This window comes from Stomoxys calcitrans, chromosome 1 (genome assembly GCF_963082655.1).
Source record: "Stomoxys calcitrans chromosome 1, idStoCalc2.1, whole genome shotgun sequence".
Lineage (NCBI taxonomy): Eukaryota > Metazoa > Arthropoda > Insecta > Diptera > Muscidae > Stomoxys > Stomoxys calcitrans.
The window spans coordinates 128,710,769-128,735,492 of record NC_081552.1 but is presented as its reverse complement, the minus strand read 5'-3'; the positions used below and the strand labels follow the sequence as shown (position 1 = coordinate 128,735,492).

Sequence of the window (24,724 nt, the reverse complement as noted above, 5' to 3'; positions counted from 1 at the left end):
AAAACACTTCATGCAAAATGTTAGCAAAATCGGATGAGAACTGCGCCCTCTAGTGGCTCAAGAACTCAAATATCCAAGATCGGTTTATATGGCAGCTATATCAAAAGATGAACCGATTTGAACCATACTTAGCACCGTTGTTGGAAGTGATACCAAAATCCCACATGCAAAATAACAGCCAGATCGGATAAAAATTGCGCCCTCTAACAGCTGAAGAACCAAAGCCCGAGATCAGTTTATATGGCAGTTATAGTAGGTTATGTACCGATTTCAACCCTACTTAGCACAATTTGTTGAAAGTGATTCCAAAACACAACGTGCAAAATTTCAGTCAAATCGGACGAGATTTGCGCCTCTTAGAGGCTCAAGAAGTCAAGACCCAAGATCGGTTTATATGGCAGCTATATCAAACCATGGACCGATTTGGCCCATTTACAATCCGAACCGACCTACACTAACAAAAAGTATTTTTGGAAATTTTGAGGCGGATAGCTTTACTCCTTCGAAAGTTATCGTGCTTTCGACAGACGGACGGACGGACGGACATGTCTAGATCGACTTAAAATGTCATGACGATCAAGAATATATATACGTTATAGGGTCTTAGATGCCTATTTCGAGGTGCTACAAACAGAATGACGAAATTAGTATACCCCCATCCTATAGTGGAGGTATAGTTATGCTGTATGTGATCGGGTAAGGATATCTCTTAGAAATTTGAAATGGTTAGATCTGAGGTGTTAGCGAAAATGTGTGCCCTAGGTTGTCTGGGCACCTTTTGGCAAACCCCTAAATTTGGTCACCTCGATATTTCGAAAATTTGTTGGGCTGCCAAATCTTAATTTATGGTCTGATTTAAAATTTTTTTTTTGCTGGATAGTACTTGAGGTGTAGAAATGTCTGTACCCGTTCTCTTACGGCACATTTTTTTCTAGTTTTTTCGATTTTCTTCCACTGTGTGATGTTTGTTTCTTTTTAATCTATAACTTGAATCTTTATATTGTTTCCATTCCTAGTGTTAAATTGGGCAGGTTTTTGGAAAATTATAACATGTTGTGACCGATATTATTAATGCATTTTAAAACGGACATTACAACTTGATATTCTTGCAATCCACACATTGCAGTATAGTCTTTACGACATCTCGATATAATCGTCGGATATAGTTACATATCGTCAGAAAAGTTAACGGTATATTGCATATTGTCTTTGTTTTGCACTCTTTGTAACGGTTTCAAAGAACTATTGCTTTTTATTCTGGACATAGGCAACGTCCAAGTATTTTGAATGGTATCGCACCAGTGACTGAAATATCATAAGTTTAACTTTACTGTTTAATTTATTTCTGAGTTTGTTTGCTGGAGCAATTTTCTTCTTAATGTCAATTACATGCAAATAACGACATAAATAACTTTGCAATGTCACCCCAAGATACTTTATCGAATGCTCTCCAAACACTTCCTTTCCGTTTTATACGAACCGAAAATTTTGAAACAAGCACACGTCATCAGCAAACATAAATAATTTCTATTTCAAACCTAGTTCAATAACCTCATTTAGGTTAGGTTGAAAAGGGGGTCAGATATTAATCTGCCCTATGGTACTATAGACATAAACCCAAGCCAGTAGTCGGCGCTGTAAAAACTTACCTCGAAAACGAAAATGTAAAGTTTGGAATTCCGTGCTACTTACAAAATCCATAATTATTTTCCAAACCACTCCTCTATGTCGGTTCATGTCTGGTATCGTGTGCCCACCTAAGTACTTGTGTCTGTTGGCCGCGAAAGCCAGGCAATGACATAAGAAATTCTCCAACATCTCATCATCTTCCCCACATGCCACCACTTGCCGCACCGATTTTGCATAAGTGAGCTCGTAATTCTACATGTCCCGTTATGACACCAAAAGCTATACTGACCTCCTTCTTAATTCCTTTCAATAATAGGCTCGTCCTCTCACGATCCGAATCACCCCATAGGATTTTCACTTTCCTACCGACTGTTTCGCTGTTCCACATTGTTACATGCTTCGGTTAACCTCATTTAAGTAAATCAAAAATAATAACGGTCCTAATGCAGTTCCTTCTGGAACACCATATTCGACATTCCAACTAAACTTTTTATTAAATATTTTCCGGTGTTCAGAAATGTGATTTTATAAAAATCCTTAGCAATTTGGAGAGATATTGGCATAACCTGGACTTTTATTACCATGCATGTCACCTATATAGGATGGGGGCAGGAACGTAGCCATGATTTTATTTTGATGGGGGCCCACGCACATTTTTTTCAAAATCGGAAATTGCCAAACTGGTAAATTATTCTAACTGGTAAATTATTCAATTTTTTTTTGAATAATTTACCAGTTTCACATTAAGCAGCTATAATTGTTAAATATAAAAAAAAAAATTATTAATTTTTGCGAAGAACCATCTGCTGCTTAAATAATGTCGCTAATTCGTTCTTCCAACTGAATTAAAATCGATCGAAAATCTGATTTTGACGCCGTTCGGGACGCCGTTGGGACTCGGCTATAAAAAAGGTCCCTTATCATTAAGTTTAAACTTGAATCGGAAAGCACTCATTGATGTGTGAGAATTTGCCTCTTCTCGGTTCCTGGTGTTTTTAAAAATTAAGGTAAGGTTCTCATTAGGGAAGGGATGGCACCTCAGACATTTCGACTCAAATTCCTGCTGCACTTCCAAATCCCTTTAATTTGAGCCCCATATTGCCATGGCCGGTAAATATGAACCGTTTGGAGGGTGTTTTGGGGCAAAGGCGTCCTTCAAATTCGTTCTTCATTCCCAACGGAAATGAAGTTGAGTTAAGGGGGTGCTTTTGGGCGTAACCCAAAACACTTGGCTCCAAAATTGGATATCAAATTCGTTTTCTACTCTCAAATACCTTTCATTTGAGTACCATATTGTCATAACGGGTCAAATAACCCATTGACGTATCTTTAAAAGGAAAAGCGCCACCTAGACTTGAACTTGGGGACGAGCGAATTCCTATTACTTGGACCTAATGTTTTATACCATACTAGCTGACCCGGGCCCGATCCGCTGCGCCTTCTTTTACTTTATATGGAACAAAAGTTTCCTTGGAATATTTATTTTCGACAATTAAAGATCTCTTAGTGAAAATAGTATGCTACGAAAATAGTATATCGCTTGACTAACAGTTTAACAATATAAGTGCCTTCATGTGAATCCCATATGATCTTTATTGGTCTACGAATTTAAGTTGGGTGTTAGGTGTACTCCATTCTTAAAATACTTCATTTCAACCCGATATTCTCATAATGTCTGATTTAGTGGTGTCTTCGGCGGAGAGGTGGTCCCCCAGATACTTGGCCCTGAAAAAAATATCAGCATCTTGCTCTTGTCTCAAATAACATTTATTAAAATTATTGTCTCAAATAACATTTATTGTCATTGGCTGAAGAGGAGTTTACAGGATGAGGCGTCCCCCAAACACATGGCCCCAAAAAAAATATCAAAGTCGTTTTCTAATTTCAAATACCTCTCATTTGAGCCACATATTGGCATGGTCGAAAAATTTTTTCCCTTTGGGGGTGTTTTGGGAAAGGGGTGGTGCCCTAAATACATGGTCCTACAGTTGGATATCAAATTCGTATTCTCCACCAAATACCTTGATTTGAGCACCATATTACGATGGCCAGTAAAAAATTGCTGTTTGTGGGGTATTTTGGGAAAGGGGTAGACCCCGCAGAAAATTGGTCCCGAAAATGGGATTCTATTCTATTCAATTCTAGCTCTACGCCCCAATACCTTAAGACCCACATTGTCATGGTCGGTAAATATGACCGATTTAGGAGTGTTTTGGGGAGTGGGGTGGTCCCCCAAATTTTAAACCCTGAAAATTTATCAGCAAAGTGCTCTATTCTCATATATCTATATATCATTTATTTGAACTCCATATTGCCATTGCCCTCAAAATTGGATATCAAATTGCAAAAGTCAGCAAATATGTCCGGTTTGGGGTATTGGCCATAAAAACTATGAATATTTTGTTCCACTCTCTTTAAGACCCAAATTGTCTTGGTGAGCAAATACGTCCTCTTTGGGGGTTGTTATGGTGGTGGGCCGTCCGCTAGACAGTATGCCCCTAATATTGATATCAGATAAGTGGTCTACTCCCACATACCTTTAATTTGAGCCACATATTTCCATAGTCGACAAACATGACCACTCAGTGAGTTGGCCTTGAAAATATATATCGGATTCGTGTTCCACTTTAAAACCCCTCTTATTTGAGCCTCATATTGCAATAGTCAGAAAATACTTACTATTTGGTTGGTGTTGTAGGGGTGGGGTGGCCCCATAGACACTTTTCCCGAATATTGATTCGTGCTTTACCCCCAAAGACCTTTCATTTGAACCCCATATTGCTATGGTCGTAAATTTTGTCGCCTGGGGTATGTTTTTGGTGAGAGGCGGCCCCCCAAACACGTTGTCCCACATTTGGATATCAGATTCGTATTTTACTCGCAAATACCTTTCATTTGAGTCCCATATTGCCATGGTCGGTAAATATGTCCGATTTAGGGGTGTTTTGTGGCTTGGGGTGGTCCCCCTAACACTTGGTCCGACAATTGGATATCAGATACGTTTTCTTATCCTAAATACCTTTTATTTGAGTCCCATATTGTCGTGATTGGTGTAAATATATGTTTGGTAGGTTTTAGAGTGGGGCTGCCTCCCTACGTACCCCATCCGAAATTTGGATACCAAATTTTTATTTTTAGGGTACTATATGAGGGCACACAAAATTTCGCTTAAATCGCACCACCCATCTCCGAGATCTGGCGTTTCTGGAAATTAGGGTAAGGGGGAGGGTCCGCCCCCCTTCAGATATTAAAAAATTTAGTACCCTATTTTCACCACGGGGTCAATATGTACCATCTGTGAAAATTTCAAGAAAATCGGTTCAGCCGTTTCTGAGTCTATAAGGAACACACAAACATACAAACAAATAAACAAACAAACACAAATTGATTTTTATATATAAGATATATAAGATAAGAAAATTTCAAGAAAATCGGTTCAGCCGTTTCTGAGTCTATGAGGAACACACAAACATACAAACAAACAAACACAAACTGATTTTTATATATAAGATTGTAATCTACTGCCTATTACTTTTCATTTTATTCCCATATTGACATGAACTTCGAATATGTCTATTTAGAGGAGTTTTGGGAGGTGGTGGGGTTGGGGCCCCCTGGGTACTTGGACCCAAATTTTAATACCATATTCGTTTTCTGGTCTCCAATACCTTTCATTTGATACCCATCGGACCACTTTCGGATATGGGTGGAGTTTTTGGGGAAAGGGGGAGTGTCCGCCTCCACCCGATATCTAAAAATTATATAACCTATGTTTCCTTCTAGACAAACATACACATTCTCTGAAAATTTTAAGAAATCGATTCAGCCAAGTATCATATAGTCATAATGGCGTTTTTGAGGGGTGGCGTGACAGATTCGAAATCTACTCCCGAATACCTTTCATTTGAGCCCCATATTGAAATGAACGTTCAATATGTCTGTTTGGGGGAGTTTTGGGGTTGTGCCGGCCGATAGGTACTTAGACTCAAATTTTAATACCATATTCGTATTTTACTCTCTAATACCATACATTGTCCCGATAGGTCCACATTTGATTTTGGGTTGTGTTTTTGGTATTTATAAAAATTATATAGCCTATGTTCCTTCCAGACCAATCTACACAATATGCGAAAATTACGAGAAATTCTGCTCTGCCGTTTTTCAGTCTATACGGAACAAACAAAACGAATCCCGTAATTGTTAGAGATGGGTTTCTACCGGGTAAATACCCAACGCTTGGGTATTAGTTGGGTAAATATGTGGTGCAGATCGAATCATATTTGGATATAGTTGCCGTATAGACCGATCTCCCGATATAGTGTAATGAGCCTATAAAAGCAGCATTTTTCTTCAGATTTCAATGATTTGTTGAATATCGTCCAGATCGGACCATTTTTAATATAGCTGCCATATAGACTGACCCCCATACCCATTCTTTTTTGGCAAATTTTATCGAATTCGGGTAATAAATGGATCTTTTATGGCCTCAATACCATATATCGGGAGATCGGGCGGTCGGTCTAAGGGCAGCTATATCCAAATATAGTGAGATCTGAACCACACTTCACAGAAATGGGTACTGTGCCCATTTTGGCCGTTTTTGAGGGGGTGGGGTGATCTCCCAATTGAATTTGTATGCCAGATTCCTTATCTACTCCCGCATAATTTTCATTTAATACCCATATTGTCTTTATCGATCAACGTTTGATCGATGAATTATAAGCCCAATACCTACTTCCGGACCATATTCGTAATCTACTCCCGAATACATTTGATTTGAGTCCCATATCGTCATGATCGTCAAATAAACGTAAATTAAGGGGTTTTGGGGCTGGAGCGGCCCCCAGGTACTTGGATCCATCTTTTATAATGAAATTCGTATTTTACTATTTAATACCTTTCATTTGAATCCCATATTGTCCTGATCGGCCCACTTTTATTTTTGGGTATTCCTTTTGAGTTAAGGGGGAGGGTCCGCCCTCCTCCCGACATCAAAAAATTATATAACCTATGTCTCCTTCCAGATCAACCTACACAATCTGTGAAACGACAAACAAACACAAATTGAATTTTATATATAAGATAAAATAAGAAAAGTTGATAGAATTAAAAATCAGAAACACGGAGAGTTTTCTACTTTATTGCAGTTGTAAACTATAATCTTTCTTTGCCCACTAATTGATGTCAAATGACGTAGTGCCAAACGTAGTTGTTATATCTCATAGATAAAAGTCTGCTAACTAATATAAATTAAACACATTTCTTTACTTATTGTGGGTATTATGTTCGCGTTTCACAGTGAAAATATACATTTTCTACGATTACTTTTTGTAGATAATAGATTTTGAAGCAAAGAGACCTTCTGATTTCATTGATTAGGGCATTCCTTTTATTAATGATAAAATTTTAATATTAGTGTAATGGTTCAGCCGTTTCTGAGTCTATGAGGAACACACAAACATACAAACAAACAAACACAAACTGATTTTTATATATAAGATTGTAATCTACTGCCTATTACTTTTCATTTTATTCCCATATTGACATGAACTTCGAATATGTCTATTTAGAGGAGTTTTGGGAGGTGGTGGGGTTGGGGCCCCCTGGGTACTTGGACCCAAATTTTAATACCATATTCGTTTTCTGGTCTCCAATACCTTTCATTTGATACCCATCGGACCACTTTCGGATATGGGTGGAGTTTTTGGGGAAAGGGGGAGTGTCCGCCTCCACCCGATATCTAAAAATTATATAACCTATGTTTCCTTCTAGACAAACATACACATTCTCTGAAAATTTTAAGAAATCGATTCAGCCAAGTATCATATAGTCATAATGGCGTTTTTGAGGGGTGGCGTGACAGATTCGAAATCTACTCCCGAATACCTTTCATTTGAGCCCCATATTGAAATGAACGTTCAATATGTCTGTTTGGGGGAGTTTTGGGGTTGTGCCGGCCGATAGGTACTTAGACTCAAATTTTAATACCATATTCGTATTTTACTCTCTAATACCATACATTGTCCCGATAGGTCCACATTTGATTTTGGGTTGTGTTTTTGGTATTTATAAAAATTATATAGCCTATGTTCCTTCCAGACCAATCTACACAATATGCGAAAATTACGAGAAATTCTGCTCTGCCGTTTTTCAGTCTATACGGAACAAACAAAACGAATCCCGTAATTGTTAGAGATGGGTTTCTACCGGGTAAATACCCAACGCTTGGGTATTAGTTGGGTAAATATGTGGTGCAGATCGAATCATATTTGGATATAGTTGCCGTATAGACCGATCTCCCGATATAGTGTAATGAGCCTATAAAAGCAGCATTTTTCTTCAGATTTCAATGATTTGTTGAATATCGTCCAGATCGGACCATTTTTAATATAGCTGCCATATAGACTGACCCCCATACCCATTCTTTTTTGGCAAATTTTATCGAATTCGGGTAATAAATGGATCTTTTATGGCCTCAATACCATATATCGGGAGATCGGGCGGTCGGTCTAAGGGCAGCTATATCCAAATATAGTGAGATCTGAACCACACTTCACAGAAATGGGTACTGTGCCCATTTTGGCCGTTTTTGAGGGGGTGGGGTGATCTCCCAATTGAATTTGTATGCCAGATTCCTTATCTACTCCCGCATAATTTTCATTTAATACCCATATTGTCTTTATCGATCAACGTTTGATCGATGAATTATAAGCCCAATACCTACTTCCGGACCATATTCGTAATCTACTCCCGAATACATTTGATTTGAGTCCCATATCGTCATGATCGTCAAATAAACGTAAATTAAGGGGTTTTGGGGCTGGAGCGGCCCCCAGGTACTTGGATCCATCTTTTATAATGAAATTCGTATTTTACTATTTAATACCTTTCATTTGAATCCCATATTGTCCTGATCGGCCCACTTTTATTTTTGGGTATTCCTTTTGAGTTAAGGGGGAGGGTCCGCCCTCCTCCCGACATCAAAAAATTATATAACCTATGTCTCCTTCCAGATCAACCTACACAATCTGTGAAACGACAAACAAACACAAATTGAATTTTATATATAAGATAAAATAAGAAAAGTTGATAGAATTAAAAATCAGAAACACGGAGAGTTTTCTACTTTATTGCAGTTGTAAACTATAATCTTTCTTTGCCCACTAATTGATGTCAAATGACGTAGTGCCAAACGTAGTTGTTATATCTCATAGATAAAAGTCTGCTAACTAATATAAATTAAACACATTTCTTTACTTATTGTGGGTATTATGTTCGCGTTTCACAGTGAAAATATACATTTTCTACGATTACTTTTTGTAGATAATAGATTTTGAAGCAAAGAGACCTTCTGATTTCATTGATTAGGGCATTCCTTTTATTAATGATAAAATTTTAATATTAGTGTAATGATATTTTTGAAATTTTCAAAAAAGGAATCGTGAAAAAAATTGGTATTTCACTGCGAAACACGAAGTTAATACACACATTTTTGTAAACATGCAATTTGTCTCGTCGAATTTCATTAAAGTTTTATACATAGGCTATGTTAGGTTGAAAAAAGGGTGCAGATATTTATCTGCCCCATGCCACTATGGACATAAACCTAAGTCAGTAATCGGCTTGTTGTGCGCTCTAAAAACTATAAAGTTACCTCTAAAAAGAAAATTTAAAGTTAGGAATTCCGTGCTACTTACAAAATCCATAATTGTTTTCAATATCACTCCCTTAAGTTGGTCTGATATTTTGTCTCCACCTAAGAACCGGTATCTGTTGGACGCGATGACAAAGGAAATGCTCCAATGTCTCATCATCTTCCCCGCATGCCATACACTTGCTATCAATTGCCACACCGATTTTACATAAGTGAGCTTGTAGACCCATATGTCTCGTTATGATACCAATAGCTATACTGACCTCCTTCTTGCTTCCTTTCAGTAATAGCCTCGTCTTCTCACGATCTAGAGCCCCCCAAAGAATTTTCGCAGTCCTACCGACCGTCTCGCTATTCCACAATGTTGCATGCGCATTCATCGCCCACTCCCTTAACTCGGACTGCGTCGTCCCGAAAGGCTTCGTGTTAACCAAGTTTATTGACGGCAGTCCTCTGGCCTTCACCGCCTAATCGTCTGCCCTTCCATTTCCCCTTACTCCGTTATGACCCGGCACCCAAACGATGCGGATTTTCCCATCCTCAGAGAAGGCGTTAATCTCCTTCTTAAACTGCAAGACTGTTCGTGACCTTACCGTCCTGGATGTTATTGCCTTTATGGCCATTTTACTGTCCGTAAAGATGTTCACACTCGACGTCCTCGCGTTAGCACCACATCACTTCAAGCATTCCGTGATCGCCCGGATCTCAGCCTGCAGGACCGTATTATAGTCAGGCAATCTAAAACAGATCTCAGTCCCTGGGTCCTCAATGTAAACCCCCAGGCCCACTCTGTACTCTAGCTTTGATCCATCCGTGTAACATGATCTTCCAGATGGCAATACTAGGCTTCCGTCAATTCAAGACTGTGCCGATGGTAGCAGTGCCTCGCACTCGACTTCACGGTTCATCTCAGGTATCTGCTCGGAAACCTCTTCCCTTCCTTCCAGATTTTCTATCATCGCCTCGGTTATACCGCGAGGTATGAGCTGCTCCCATCCTCAATCCATTCTCCCATCGCCTTAAGTCTCACAGCCGTAGTGGCTGCCTCACACTTAATTTGTATGTCAATGGGTCGGATATCTAGAATAGTCTCCAGTGCGCTAGTGGGCGTGATCCTCATCGCTCCGCCTATGCCAAGACTACACTTTTCTCCATAACAGTCCACCAAACTACTGAGGCGGAAGTACGTAAGTATCTAATCCCGCTCATGTAGAGCCAGTGGACTATCCTAGAATTCACCCCCCATTTCGAGCCTACGGCCCGTCTACACACCTAAGTATTTGACCTTGTCAGATATCGAAATCGTCTTATTGAGGAAACGTGGTACGTTAAATTGGAACACCTTCGTCTTCCTCGTGAACAGGCATATATCAGTCTTCTCTGGGTTAACATTGAGACCCCTGGGTCTAGCCCAGTCATATACACTATATACGACTCCTTCGGCCCTTCTGCATAGCTTGTTCGGATCCGTACCCCTTAGCAGTATTATAACATCGTCTGCATAGCAGACGGGTTCAAATCCCTCCTCAGTCAGCATCCGTAATAGGTTATTTATGATGGTCACCCATAGGAGTGGCGATAAAATTCCCCCCTGTGGTTTGCCCTGTGCCACTTTCTCCCTTATATTTATGAAATGCGACACACAATTTATCCAACTGTTCCTTAGCATATGGTTTTTCCATTCTCTCAGGACCGGGTCCACCCGGTACTGTTCTAAGGATTAGATCAGTGTGTCGGTCCGCATATTGCTAAAAGCCCCCTCGATGTTAATGCATACCGCCAGTGTGTACGTTTTGGCATCGAAGGATTCTTCTATTTTATGCACAACCTCGTCCAGGGCACTCTCCACCGACCTTCCCCTGACATAGGCATGCTGTTTGTATTTGAGTAGTTCGCTGGATGTCATACTCTTTATTATATTGTCCACAATACATTCCATGGTTTTGAGTGAAAAGGACGTAAGGCTTATGGGTCTGTAGGCTTTTAGTGTCGCATAACTTGCCTTGCCGGGCTTAGGTATAAACACCACCCTTGCCTCCATGCCATGATGTCGGAGTATGTGAAAGTCCTAGGCATGCTGTGAAAATTTTGGCCAGACGAAATGGTCTGCCGAAAGACGGCAGACCAGAAGGTCTGCCTCTTTCGATAGTAACGTCGGAAATATCCCATCAGGACCGGGTAACTTAAATAGATGGAAGCTCCTCATGGATTCCTTCACCATAAATTGCGTTATTATAAACCTTCGATCAAAATCATTATTCCAAGATTCCGGTGTCTCCGTCAGTCCCGTCGTATCCTGTGGAAAATAGGTTTTCATCAAAAGCCTCAACATGTCCTCCGTTGTCTTTGCTATTACTCCCATATCGTCTACTAAAGTTTCAGTGTGGACATGGGTTTTTGAGAGAAATGTTTTTATCTTGGTGGCGTCATCAACGCTATCGACCTGTTTGCAGAAAAGCTTCCAGGAGACACGTATTCCTTGAACCATGTGTAATACACATCCCAATAAACTTCCGCCTTTTTACGTCGTGCTCTGTTAAAAAGTTTGGGACCTCCTTCCCAATATTGCGAATCTTCCCGGTCATCCAGGGTTTTTCTTGGGCTGATTTCCTTTCCCGAAGAGGACAACTATCTTCGAAGGACCCCACCAGTGCAGTCGTAATCCTGTTAACATTTTCATCAATGTCTTCTATGCTTGGACAATCTAAATTATCTTATTTTTACTCTTATCAACAAAACACACAAAGCTAAAGACTTGTTAAACAACAACAAGTAATCTTTTGGTGGCATAGCAGTCTGACTAGGCCCCTGTCAAAGGCCGAAATCGCGATCATTGCAGGCCGCCCCTTGATACATTAACACACCACAAATGTTGGGACTCTTTAAAGTGATTTTGTTGTTTTGTTTGGAATAGAAGCAAGAATTAAAAACACATTGGTCCAACATTTTTATCTTTTGAAAAAATTACTTTGCGCTTCGGCCTTTAAAAAATCATTAACTCATTTACGACGAAAAATATCCAAGAATAAGCTGCCTTCGAAAAATTCTAGCTCGAGTTGGAAAGGTATTGCAATGAAATTTGATTGGCGTAAAGTGGAAACTTTAAACGAAACAATTAAAATGGCGTTAAGGCCGGGCCGAACTTCGGGTACCCACCACCTCGGGTATATATGTAAAACACCTTTCGCCAAAATCCGGTGAAAAATGCATACTTTATTCAGCTACATCGAAATATGTTCCGATTTGGACCAAATACTAATAAGAACAAGCCATTGTTCAATTGTGTATAACAAACTATTGATCTGAATCATATACGACACGGATGTCGAAATGCCTAACAAAGTCACTATATCAAATTTCAGTGAAATCGGATTATAAATGCGCCTTTTATAGGGCCCAGACTTTAAATCGAGATATCGGTCTATATGGCAGCTATTGGGTTGCCCAAAAAGTAATTGCGGATTTTTTAAAAGAAAGTAAATGCATTTTTAATAAAACTTAGAATGAACTTTAATCAAATATACTTTTTTACACTTTTTTCTAAAGCAAGATAAAAGTAACAACTGATAACTAACAGAAGAAAGAATGCAATTACAGAGTCACAAGCTGTGAAAAAATTTGTCAACGCCGACTATATGAAAAATCCGCAATTACTTTTTGGGCAATCCAATATATCCAAATCTGAACCGATTTGGGCCATGTTGCTGAAAACTCTCGAAGTGCCTAACAAAATTCAATGCCCAAAATTTCGAAATCGGACAATATATTCGCTTTTTACGGCCCCAAAACATTAAATCGAGAGATCGGCCCATATGTCAGCTATATTCTGATCCGATTTGGGCAAAACTGAAGAAGAATGTCCGAGAACCCACACAACTCACTGTACCAAATTTCGTCGACGTCGGACAATAAATGCGCCTTTTATGGGCCCAAAACCTTAAATCGAGAGATCGGTCCATATGGCAGCTATTATATCCGGACAGATCTGGGCCAAATTGAAAAAAGATGTCGAGGGGCTTAACTTAACTCATTGTCCCAAATTTCGGCGACATCGGACAATAAATGCGACGTTTGTGAGCAAAAAACCTCAAATTGAGAGATCGGTTCCTATGGCAGCTACAATATATCCAATTCTGGACCGATTTGGGCCAAATTGAAGAAGGATTTCGAAAGTCCAAAGCAACCCACTATCCCAAATTTTGGCAAAATCGGACAACAAATGCGCGTTTTATGACCCCAAAACCTTAAATCGAGAGATCGGTCTATATGAGAGCTATATCCAAATCTGGACCAATCTGGGCCAAATTGAAGAAGGATTTCGAAGGGCCTAACATAACTCACTGTCCTAAATTTTAGCAAAATCGGATAATAGATGTGGCTGTTATGGGCCTGAGACCCTAAATCGGCGGATCGGTCTATATGACAGCTATATCTACATCTGGGCCAAATTGAATAAGGATGTCGAAGGACCCAACGCATCTCATTGTCCCAAATTTCAACAAAATCCGACATTGAAATTTTGGCTTTTAGGGGCCTAAGACCCTAAATCGGCGGATGAATCCATCTGGGGGCTATATCAAGATATAGTCCGATATAGCCCATCTTCGAAACTACCTGCTTATGGAAAAAAATAATCTGTGCAAAGTTTCAGCTCAATATCTCCGTTTTTAAAGACTGTAGTGTGATTTCAATAGACAGACGGACATGGCTATCCTTCATCCTTCGTCAATTTGGCTCTGATCGGTCCAGATTGGGATATAGTTGTCATATAGACCGATCCGCCGATTTCGGGTCTTAGGCCCATAAAATGCGCATTTGTTTTCCGATGTCGCCGAAAGTTGGAACATTGAGTAAGGTTAAACCCCTTGACATAGTTCTGCATTATGGCATAGATCGGTCAAGATTTAGATATAAAGGGTGATTTTTTTGAGGTTAGGATTTTCATGCATTAGTATTTGACAGATCACGTGGGATTTCAGACATGGTGTCAAAGAGAAAGATGCTCAGTATGCTTTGACATTTCATCATGAATAGACTAACTAACGAGCAACGCTTGCAAATCATTGAATTTTATTACCAAAATCAGTGTTCGGTTCGAAATGTGTTCAAATTTTGACAAATTTTGTTCAGCGATGAGGCTCATTTCTGGTTGAATGGCTACGTAAATAAGCAAAATTGCCGCATTTGGAGTGAAGAGCAACCAGAAGCCGTTCAAGAACTGCCCATGCATCCCGAAAAATGCACTGTTTGGTGTGGTTTGTACGCTGGTGGAATCATTGGACCGTATTTTTTCAAAGATGCTGTTGGACGCAACGTTACGGTGAATGAACACATTTCGAACCGAACACTGATTTTGGTAATAAAATTCAATGATTTGCAAGCGTTGCTCGTTAGTAAGTCTATTCATGATGAAATGTCAAAGCATACTGAGCATCTTTCTCTTTGACACCATGTCTGAAATCCCACGTGATCTGTCAAATACTAATGCATGAAAATCCTAACCTCAAAAAAATCACCCTTTAGCTGCCATATAGACCGATCTCTCGGTTTTAGGTTTTGGGGCCAGAAAAGGCGCATTTATTGTCCGATGTCGCCGCAATTTGGGAGAGTGAGTTGTGTTGGGCCCTTCGACATCCTTCTTCAATTTTACTCAAATCAATCAAGATTTGGATATAGCTGCCATATAGACCGATATCTCGACTTAAAGTTTTGGCCTCAAAAAGGACGCATTTATAATCCGACTTAACTGAAATTTGACACATTGACTTATGTTAGGCTTTTCGACATCCATGTTGTATATGGTTCAGATCGGTTTATTTTTAGATATAGCTACTAAAAAGACCAATATTTTGTTATACATAGTTGAACAATGACTTGTACTTATAAGTATTCGGTCCAAATCGGATCATATTTCTACATAACTGCTATGGGACATAAGGTATGCAATTTGCACTGGATTTTGATGAAAGGTATTTTACATATATACCCGAGGTGGTGGGTATCAAAAGTTCGGCCCGGCCGAACTTAACGCCTTTTTACTTGTTTAAAATCGGACGAACATATATATGGGAGCTATATCCAAATCTGAACCGATTTTTTCCAATTTCAATAGGCTTCGTCTCTAGGCCGAAAAAATTGCATGTTCCAAATTTTAAGACGATCGGATGAAAACTGCGACCTGTTATTTGTACCCAAATTAACATGGACAGACGGACATAGCTGAACCGATTCAGAACGTGATTCTGAGTCGATCGGTATACTTATCAATGGAACTATCTCACTTCCTTCTGGGTGTTAGAAACAAATGCACTAAGTTATAATACCCTGTACCACAGCAGTGTTGTAGGGTATAAAAAATTAATGTATGGCAATATCATAAAATCCACCTTTCTTCACTAAATGGCCAAAAAATATTAAGAAAGTGATTTTTTGTAGTTGGGACTTTTTTTTCAAAAAAAAAATTTAAATTCAACGATATTAAAAAATATAATTTCTCTAAATTATGACTTTATGAAATTTCATCAAAATCGGACCACGGGCTCTGGCGTAATGGGTTAAAATTTTGTCTTGAAAAATATTAATTGAAATTTTATATAGAAAAAAATTTTTAGAAAAATGTTGCTTTGGGCAAATAAGCATAATTAAAAGACTTTAAAAATGTTTATGCAAAATGAAATGTCGCAAAATGCTAAATTTAGTTGGATTGTCTTTATCAAACATTGTTTTTTTATAAAAAATTAGCTGAACCGGGCCCGCTCCGCTGCGCCTTCTTTTACTTTATATGGAACAAAAGTTTCTTTAGAATATTTATTTTTGGCAATTAAAGAGCTTTTAGTGAAATACCATGCTACGAAAATAGTATATCGCTTGATTAACAGTTTAACAACATAAGTGTTTTTATCTAAATCCCATATTATAATTATTGGTCTTCGAATTTAAGCTTGGATGTAAGGTGTACTCCATTCTTAAAATACTTTATTTCAGCCCGATATTCCCATGATATCTGATTTAGTGGTGTTTTCGGGGGTGAGGTGGTCCCCCAGGCACATGGCCCTGAAAATATATCAGCATCGTACTCTTCTTTCAAATACCATTTATTTAAACCCCATATTGCCATTGGCTTAAGAGGAGTTTACAGGATGAGGCGTCACCCAAACACATGGCCCTAAAAAGGTTATCAAATTCGTTTTCTAATCTCAAATACCTTTCATTTCAGCCACATATTAACATAGTCGAAAAATTTGTTCCCTTTGGGTGTGTTTTGGGAAAGGGATGATGCCCTAAATACATGGTCCTACATTTGGATATCAAATTCGTATTCTACTCCCAAATACATTTATTTGAGCCCCTTATCGCGATAGTCAGTAAAAAATTGATGTTTGTGGGGTATTTTGGGAAAGGGGTAGACCCTCAATTGGTCCCGAAAGTGGGTATCAATTCTTGCTACCACCCAAAACCTTTCATTTAAGCTCCACATTGACATGGTCGCTAAATATGCCCGATTTAGGGGTGTTTTGGGGATATAACCATATATCATTTATTTGAACCCTATATTGCCATTGGCCTCAAAATTGGATATCAAATTCGTTTTCTAATCTCATTTAAACTCCTTATTGCAAAAGTCAGCAAATATGTCCGGTTTGGGGTATTGGCCATAAAAACTATGAATATTAAGTTCCACTCTCTTTAAGACCCAAATTGTCTTGGTGAGCAAATACGTCCTTTTTGGAGGTTGTTATGGTGGTGGGACGTCCCCTAATGTTGAGATCAGTTACGTGGTCGACGCCCATATACCTTTAATTGGAGCCGTCGACCAGCTTGGGGGTGTTTTGGGGGATGGGCGGCCACTCAGTGAGTTGGCCTTTAAAATATATATCGGATTCGTGTTCTACTCTAAAAACCCTCTTATTTGAGTCCCATAGTGCATTAGTCAGCAAATTCTTCCTATTTGGGTGGTATTGTGGGGGTGGGGTGTCTCATAGACATTTTTCCTAATATACTGATTCTATGCATAGACCAGTACCGGGTTGACCTAGAGACTAGATAAACCATATGCTAAGGAACTGGTTGATAAATGTTGTGTCCCTTGTCATAAATATAAGGGAGAAAGTAGCACAAGGCACGCATTTTATCGCCGCTCCTATGGGTGACCACCATAAATGACCTATTACGGATGCTGACTGAGGAGGGATTTCAACCCATCTGCTACAACGACGATATTATAATACTCCTAAGGGGTTAGGATACGAACCAGCTATGCAGAAGCGCCGAAAGGGCCTTGCATATGGCACATGAATACGCTAGACCCGGAGGTCTCAATGTTAACCCAGAGAAGACTGAAATATGCCTGTTCACGAGGAAAACGAAGGTGGGCCAATTTTACGCACCACGTTTCCTTAATAAGACGATTTCGATATCTGACAAGGTCAAATACTTAGGTGTGATTTTGGACGGAAAACTGAATTGATGTCACATTCAGGAGCGTACTGAGAAGAGTCACAGATGTTGGGCTCTATGTAGACGGGAGCGTGATTAGACCAATAGCTTCTTACGCCTCTGTAGTTTGGTGGACTGCTGTGGAGAAAAAGTGCAACATAAGTATCATGCAACAGGTATAGAGAACATGTTGTCTTAGCATAGGCGGTGCGATGAGAACCACGCCTACTAGGGCACTGGAGACTATTCTATATATCCGACCCATTAACATACAGATTTAGTGTGAGGCAGCCACTGCGTCTATGACACTTAAGGCGATGGGAGAATGGATTGAGGATGGGAGCAGCTCATACCATCGCGGTATAATCAAGGCGACGATAGGAAACCTGGAAGGAAGGGAAGATGTTTTCGATCGGCTACCTGGGATTAACCTTGAGGTCGAGTGCGAGGCACTGCTGCCATCGGCAAAGTCTTGGATTGGCGGAACCCAAGCATTGCCATCTGGAAAATCATGTTACACGGATGAATCAAAGCTAGAGTACAGAGTGGGCCTGGCGGTCGACATTGAGAACCCAGGGACTGAAATCTGTTTTAGACTGCCTGAATATAATACGGTCCTGCAGGCGGAGATCTATGCGAACACGGAATGCGTGAGGTGGTGTGGTGTTAACGCGAGGACGTCGAGTATGAACATCTTTGCGAACGTAAAGTTGCCATAAGGGCAGCAACAAGCAGGACGGTAAGGTCATGAACAGTGTAAGAGGGAGAATGAAGCTACGGATAACGGAGTAAGGGGGAATGAAAGGGCAGATGATTTGGCGGTGAATGCCAGAGGATTGCCGTCAGTAAACTTGGTTAACCGAAGCCTTTCGGGTCGTTGCAGTCCGAGTTAAGTTAGAAAAAACCAACTACCAAATTTGTATGAGAAACTTTAATTCTCAACGAATTGTAGCATTCAGTCGAAGACATTATTTGTTGAAGAATGTTGGTAAGTCTATACCAGAGACTTGACAGACAAAATTATTGAAATTTTGTTGACTTTCAACAAATTCTTTAGCTTAGGTAGTTGTAAAAATAGGCGTACTACCATATAGAGCACAAAACTCCCATGCCATTCAAGACATGCAACCCCCGGTCGGCCAAAAACAATTTTTTTTTTTTTTGCATTAAACTTATTTTAGAAAATTCGGCATAAAAATATATGAATTTCGTATTCTAAAAAAATTGTTTACAGTGGTTTTATTTTTAAATTTAATTAATTGAGACATTTATTACTGTGTCACGCAGTACTTATTGACTTATTTCATCATCGTGCAAGACTGCCAAACTTGAGATCAATACTCTGTTTTTCAAAATTATTTTTATCTATGTAGGATATGCCGGAAAAATGATGAGACTTTGGAGCAAATCCTTTGCCATTGCCCGGCTTTCGCGTCTAACAGACACTGGCACGTAGTTGGAGACACAATACCAGACATGAACCTACTTAGGGGCGTGGTATGGAAACAATTAAGGATTTTATAACTTGGATTTTCTTTTTCCAGGTTGCTTTTTAGTTTGTAGAGCGCACAACAGCCGATTACTGGCTTCGGTGCATGTCCATAGTGGCATGGGGCAGATTAATATCTGCACCCTCTTTTCAACCTAACCTAACCCAACCTACAGTACTCCAAAAGACAAAAACAAACAAACGCAATATATCACAAAATATGTTCCTTGCCGTCTGACAAAAAATTCGACCTTTCATGCTCAAAGATAGAGATTAACTGTTTGTTTTTAGCACGCCCATATTTGATTAAAGTCATTACACGTTCCACGGGTCGGTTAAAGTCATGCCAAAACAAAAACAAAAACGATGCTTGTATTCAGGAGTGCAACTTTGAGGCTCTATGGAATAAGTACCCATGAAATAACCCCCCAGAATCGAAAATCAAAAACGTCCCCAAAATGCTCTATTGGAAGCAAAAAGTTATTCGAAGCACATCCAAGAAACTGAGGAGGACTATTCAATGCAGCTCAAGGCTCTTAAATCAATTAAAGGTAAGTCTCAAAATTCCGAAAAAAAACACATTTGAGGCACAACGCGGTATGGTAATATACGCCCGGTCGCTTCGCTGCCCACGATGGCACACCCAAAGTCAAGGTGTAACTCGTAGATTTAAGAGCTTAGACTAATGTGTTAAGAAAGTAAAATATTGTAAGTTTTAGTACGCAAATGTACGAATTAAAACAAGTAAAAGCGTGGTAAGTTCGGCCGGGCCGAATCTTATATACCCTCCACCATGGATCGCATTTGTCGAGTTCTTTTCCCGGCATCTCTTCTTAGGCAAAAAAAGGATATAAGAAAAGATTTGCTCTGCTATTAGAGCGATATCAAGATATGGTCCGGTTTGGACCACAATTAAATTTATGTGTAAAATGTCAGCCAATTCGAATAAGAATTGGGCCCTTTGTGGGCTCAAGAAGTAAAATAGAGAGATCGATTTATATGGGAGCTGTATCGGCCTATAGACCAATTCAGACCATAATAAACACGTATGTTAATGGTCGTGAGAGAATCCGTCGTACAAAATTTCAGGCAAATCGGATAATAACTGCGACCTCTAGGGGCTCAAGAAGTCAAGATCCCAGATCGGTTTATATGGCAGCTATATCAGGTTATGAACCAAATCGGATAGAAATTGAGCCCTCTAGAAGCTCAAGAACCATTTGAACCGATTTGGACCATATTTAGCACAGTTGTTGGATATCATAACAAAATACTACGTGGCAAAATTCATTCAAATTGGATAAGAATTGCGCCCTCTAGAGGCTCAAGAAGTCAAGACCCAAGATCGGTTTATATGGCAGCTATATCAAAACATGGACCGATATGGCCCATTTACAATACCAACCGACCTACACTAATAAGAACTATTTGTGCAAAATTTCAAGCGGCTAGCTTTACTCCTTCGGTAGTTAGCGTACTTTCGACAGATAGACGGACGGACGGACGGATATGGCTAGTTCGACATAAAATTTCACGATGATCAAGAATATATATACTTTATGGGGTCTCAGACGAATATTTCAAGTAGTTACAATCAGAATGACGAAATTAGTATACCCCCCATCTTATGGTGGAGGCTCCATTTCGAGCCTTCTCAGTACGCTCCCGAATATGACACTTCCAATTCAGTTTCCTGTCCAAGATCACACCGAAGTATTTGATCTTGTAAGATATCGAAAACGTCTTGTTGAGGAAACGTGGTGCGTCAAATTGGCCCACCTTCATATTCGTCGTGAACAGGCATATTTCACTCTTCTCTATAACGCCGGAAATATTCCATCAGGTCCGGATTACTTAAATGATTTGAAACTCCTCAAGACTACCTTGACCATAATTTCAGTTATGATAAGCCTTCGATAAACCTCATAATTCCAAGATTACGGTATCTCCGTGAGTCCCGTCGTGTCCTGTGGAAAATGCGTTTTCATCAAAAGCCTCAACATGTCCTCAGTTGTCCCTGCTCTCACTCCCATGTCGTCTACTAACGTTTCAGTTTGGACATGGATTTTTTAAAGAAAAATTTTTATCTTGGCGGCGTCATTAACGCTATCGACATGGTCGAAGAAAAGCTTTCAGGATGCATGTTTTGCCGCTCTGTCACGCTCCAGTGACAGCAGAACGGTAGTTCTATTCAAGTCTAGATTAGGCCACATAGTTTTGGAATGCTCGCAGCCCCCTCTTTGTGACCATCTATCATTCGTTGTCCTTCGGTCTTGGTCCTGAAAACTTAGCTTACATGTCGCTAGAGGCGTAAGGCATTTCCTAGTCTCACAAACTCGTCCGCTTTACAATTCCCTGAGTTATCTCTGTGGCCCAGCACACAGAACAGCTTAATTTTGAACTGTTCAGGCATCTCGTTGAGTGGTCAGCGACAGTCGAGGGCAATTTTGTGTTCAGAAATACGTTCTCCAGGGATTTAATGGCTGCCTAACTGTCTGAGAAAATATTTATGCCAATCGTTGTTATGACCTAATATCTTAGCAGTACCACCACTTACTTAATTGCAAGGATCTCCGCTTGATACACACTGCAGTGGTCGGGTAACCTTTTCGATGTGACCAGTACTGGATCTTTAGAGTACACCCCAAAGAGTGGCATTTCTTGCCCTTTCGAAAATGTTGGATTTGAAGTTCAGTTTCCTGTCCAACATAGCACCCAGATATCTCTCTCCTCCCAAGCAGACAGGTGCCACTGTAAGCAACTTGTATCTTCTGCTGAAAAAACTACTTCTGTCTTCCACGGATTTATACCTAGATCACTTTCGGTAGTCCACTGTGCTGTTGCGCGTCGAGCTTCCTGAACTATATATCTTAGAGTGCTGGGAAACTTTCCCCTAACCGCAATTGCCACGTCATCAGCATACGCGACCACCTTTACACCTTTCTCTTCCAGAGACAATAATACAATATATTGTTGATGACTATATTCCAAAGTAGAGGAGACAGTACACCTCCTTGAGGTGTTCCTCTGCTGACCCATCTTTTTAGATCCACGATCCCAAACCTGCCGTAATGCATCTTTTAGTAATTAAGTTATTAAAAAACTTTCTTACGGTAGAGTTGATGCCTAGAAACTCCAAACCCTTGATTGACGTCGGTTTAACATTATTAAAAGCACCTTCAATGTCTAGAAATGCTACCATTGTAAATTCTTTGACAGCGAGAGAACCCTCTATGCAGCCGACTAGGTCGTGAAGGGCTGTTTCAGTGGATTTGCCTTTACTATATGCATGTTGCTGCCACGACAGGTGACGTCCGGGGTCTTTGCCCTAAGATATGTTTCTATCAACCTCTCAAGAGCCTTAAACATAAAGGATGGCAAACTCATACGACGAATATCTTTCGCCTTCGTATGGTAAGGTTTACCTGCTTTCGGATCGAAAATGAACTTCGTGTCTCTCCATCCCATAGGTGTATACGAAATGCTGATGCAAGCAGAGTATATCTCCCTAAATCAGGGAACCAGTCTATCAGACACAGCTTGTGGTGATACATCATCATGGCCTGGCGACTTAAAGGAGTCGAAACTTCTTTCGCCCAAAGGATTTTCGGCTCAGACACAATTTCCCTAATAGCCTCCGACGAATACGCACCAGTGACAACCTCTTCTGGCGACACGTTTTCCGTTGGAGAATTTCCCGGGAAATGTGTATCAACGAGTAGTTCTAGTGTTTCCCCACTAGACATTGTCCATACATTCTCTGACTTCTGAATATACCCCACCGTTTTAAGTCTCGAGGCCTAAAACGGTCTAGAGGCCTCAGATGTATCCTCCACAGAGCTAAAGAATTCTACCCAGGATTTGTTCTTGTATTTTCTTAGATCAGCTTTACAGATGTCCCAATCGTGTGGGGCTGCTGTGGCTTTTGCTCTGTTGAAGAGTTTTCTGCAGTCCTTCCTTAGACCAACCAACACTGGGGTCCGCCATGGCAATTCAGGGCCTTTGTGATCCGCTTGACCATTATGTCTATAACCTCCGCAATTGCCACTTATTTTCCTAGTCTAGAAGGGAAAGATGTACAGAATTTGTGTCGAAATTTATCCCAATCCGTTTTTATTCTGTTTAGCAGAGGGACCACTTCTGCAGTATTTTCTCCACGGCTGAAAATAATATAACGATGATCAGAAAAGCTGTGGTCATTCAACACTTCCCAGTCGCATATTCTTGCGCTTATATCTTCCGATACAAAGGTAATATCTCGTACCTCCTGCTTGTTCCTGGTAATAAAGGTCTGTTTATCTTCTTTATTACAAATCGCCAGACTGCAACTTATAATATATTCGATAAGCAGCTCACCCCTTTCGTTGACATCCGAACTTTCCCATATCTGACGATGTGCATTAGCATCACTTCCTACAATTCGGCTCTTCTTCCCTACGGAAGCAGCTTTAACCAGCGACTTAAGGTTTGAAGGCACATCTCTGAATTGAGTGCCATATATAGAGAAGCCAGCCAGTAATGAGACTATTTATTTCAAGGCTGGCTACTACTGAATCTTCAGTGCTCCGCAACGGAAGAAGAGTGTGGAACCATTCTACCTCAGGGCACTGGGCACTTGCGGTGTGGATGATTCCTCCTTAGATGCTTCACCAGCTGATGCTTCCGTCCTTCCCCGCTGGCGCACACCTTGAGCCCAATCCAAACAGCTGTTTCGACGCCTTTCCTTCATGTCTCGATTGTGGCAGGGGGATTTTCAGTATCCTGCAATCCGCTAGACTTTAGCGATGTTGTCGATAGTTCCTCAGGCATGTGTTCAGCAACAACTGCTGAGTCGTCTCCTGATTCCCTAAGCCCACCGATTCTACAGACTTTTAGTTTCAGCTGAAGGTCTAGTAGGATACAACTCCTTCAGACTTTTTGAGGTCTGCGAGACAACCGGCGTTTTGTATGAATATTGCATGTCTCCGGTCACCATCAGCCTCATCCAATCTACCAATCTTTGAGTCCACAATCACGATCACAATCCCTTTGTCTACCAAGTATCGATTCAGGATCTGAGGGAATCCTTGGTATCCAAGCATGCGCAATTAGCTAAGATGGAATATCTTACTTCTTGATTAAATCTAGTGCTGCACCAGGCCAGATCTCACCAATCTTTTTTAGCGCACAACGATACATTTCAATTGGGCCTTGATTCCCGAAGGCAATTAGTCTGTATCGGCCTCGATACCAGCCTGCATCATCACAAACTGTAGGAGACCCAGGAAACTCCGCAAGGACATCGGATTTTACTGATGACAGTCCTTTGATTATCCCACTCCAATTATTCCTAAGTACGCAGCCCTATTTTTTTCGTTGTCAACAACTTCCATTACCAAACTATCACTAGCGACATTAGCAAAGGTTCTTGGACCCATCTTACTGTTGTTCGCCCTAGTCCTTTTAGGCATGGGATGCCCTCCAGGTGACAGGAGGGGTTTAGCTGACTGCGGTGCAGTTTCCGAATCTACACCCAA

The 24,724-nt window shown here is 40.3% G+C and overlaps 1 protein-coding gene across 1 annotated transcript in view; it reads right to left on the bottom strand.

The window, feature by feature from the left end:
- Positions 1 to 23,937, bottom strand: part of LOC131996871 (uncharacterized) — a 51,243-nt gene extending 27,306 nt beyond the window's left edge. The window contains exon 1 of the mRNA XM_059367044.1: positions 23,807 to 23,937. Coding sequence (XP_059223027.1) covers positions 23,807 to 23,937 — 131 coding nt within the window. The remainder of the gene's footprint in view (positions 1 to 23,806) is intronic.
- Between the last annotated feature and the right edge of the window lie 787 nt (positions 23,938 to 24,724).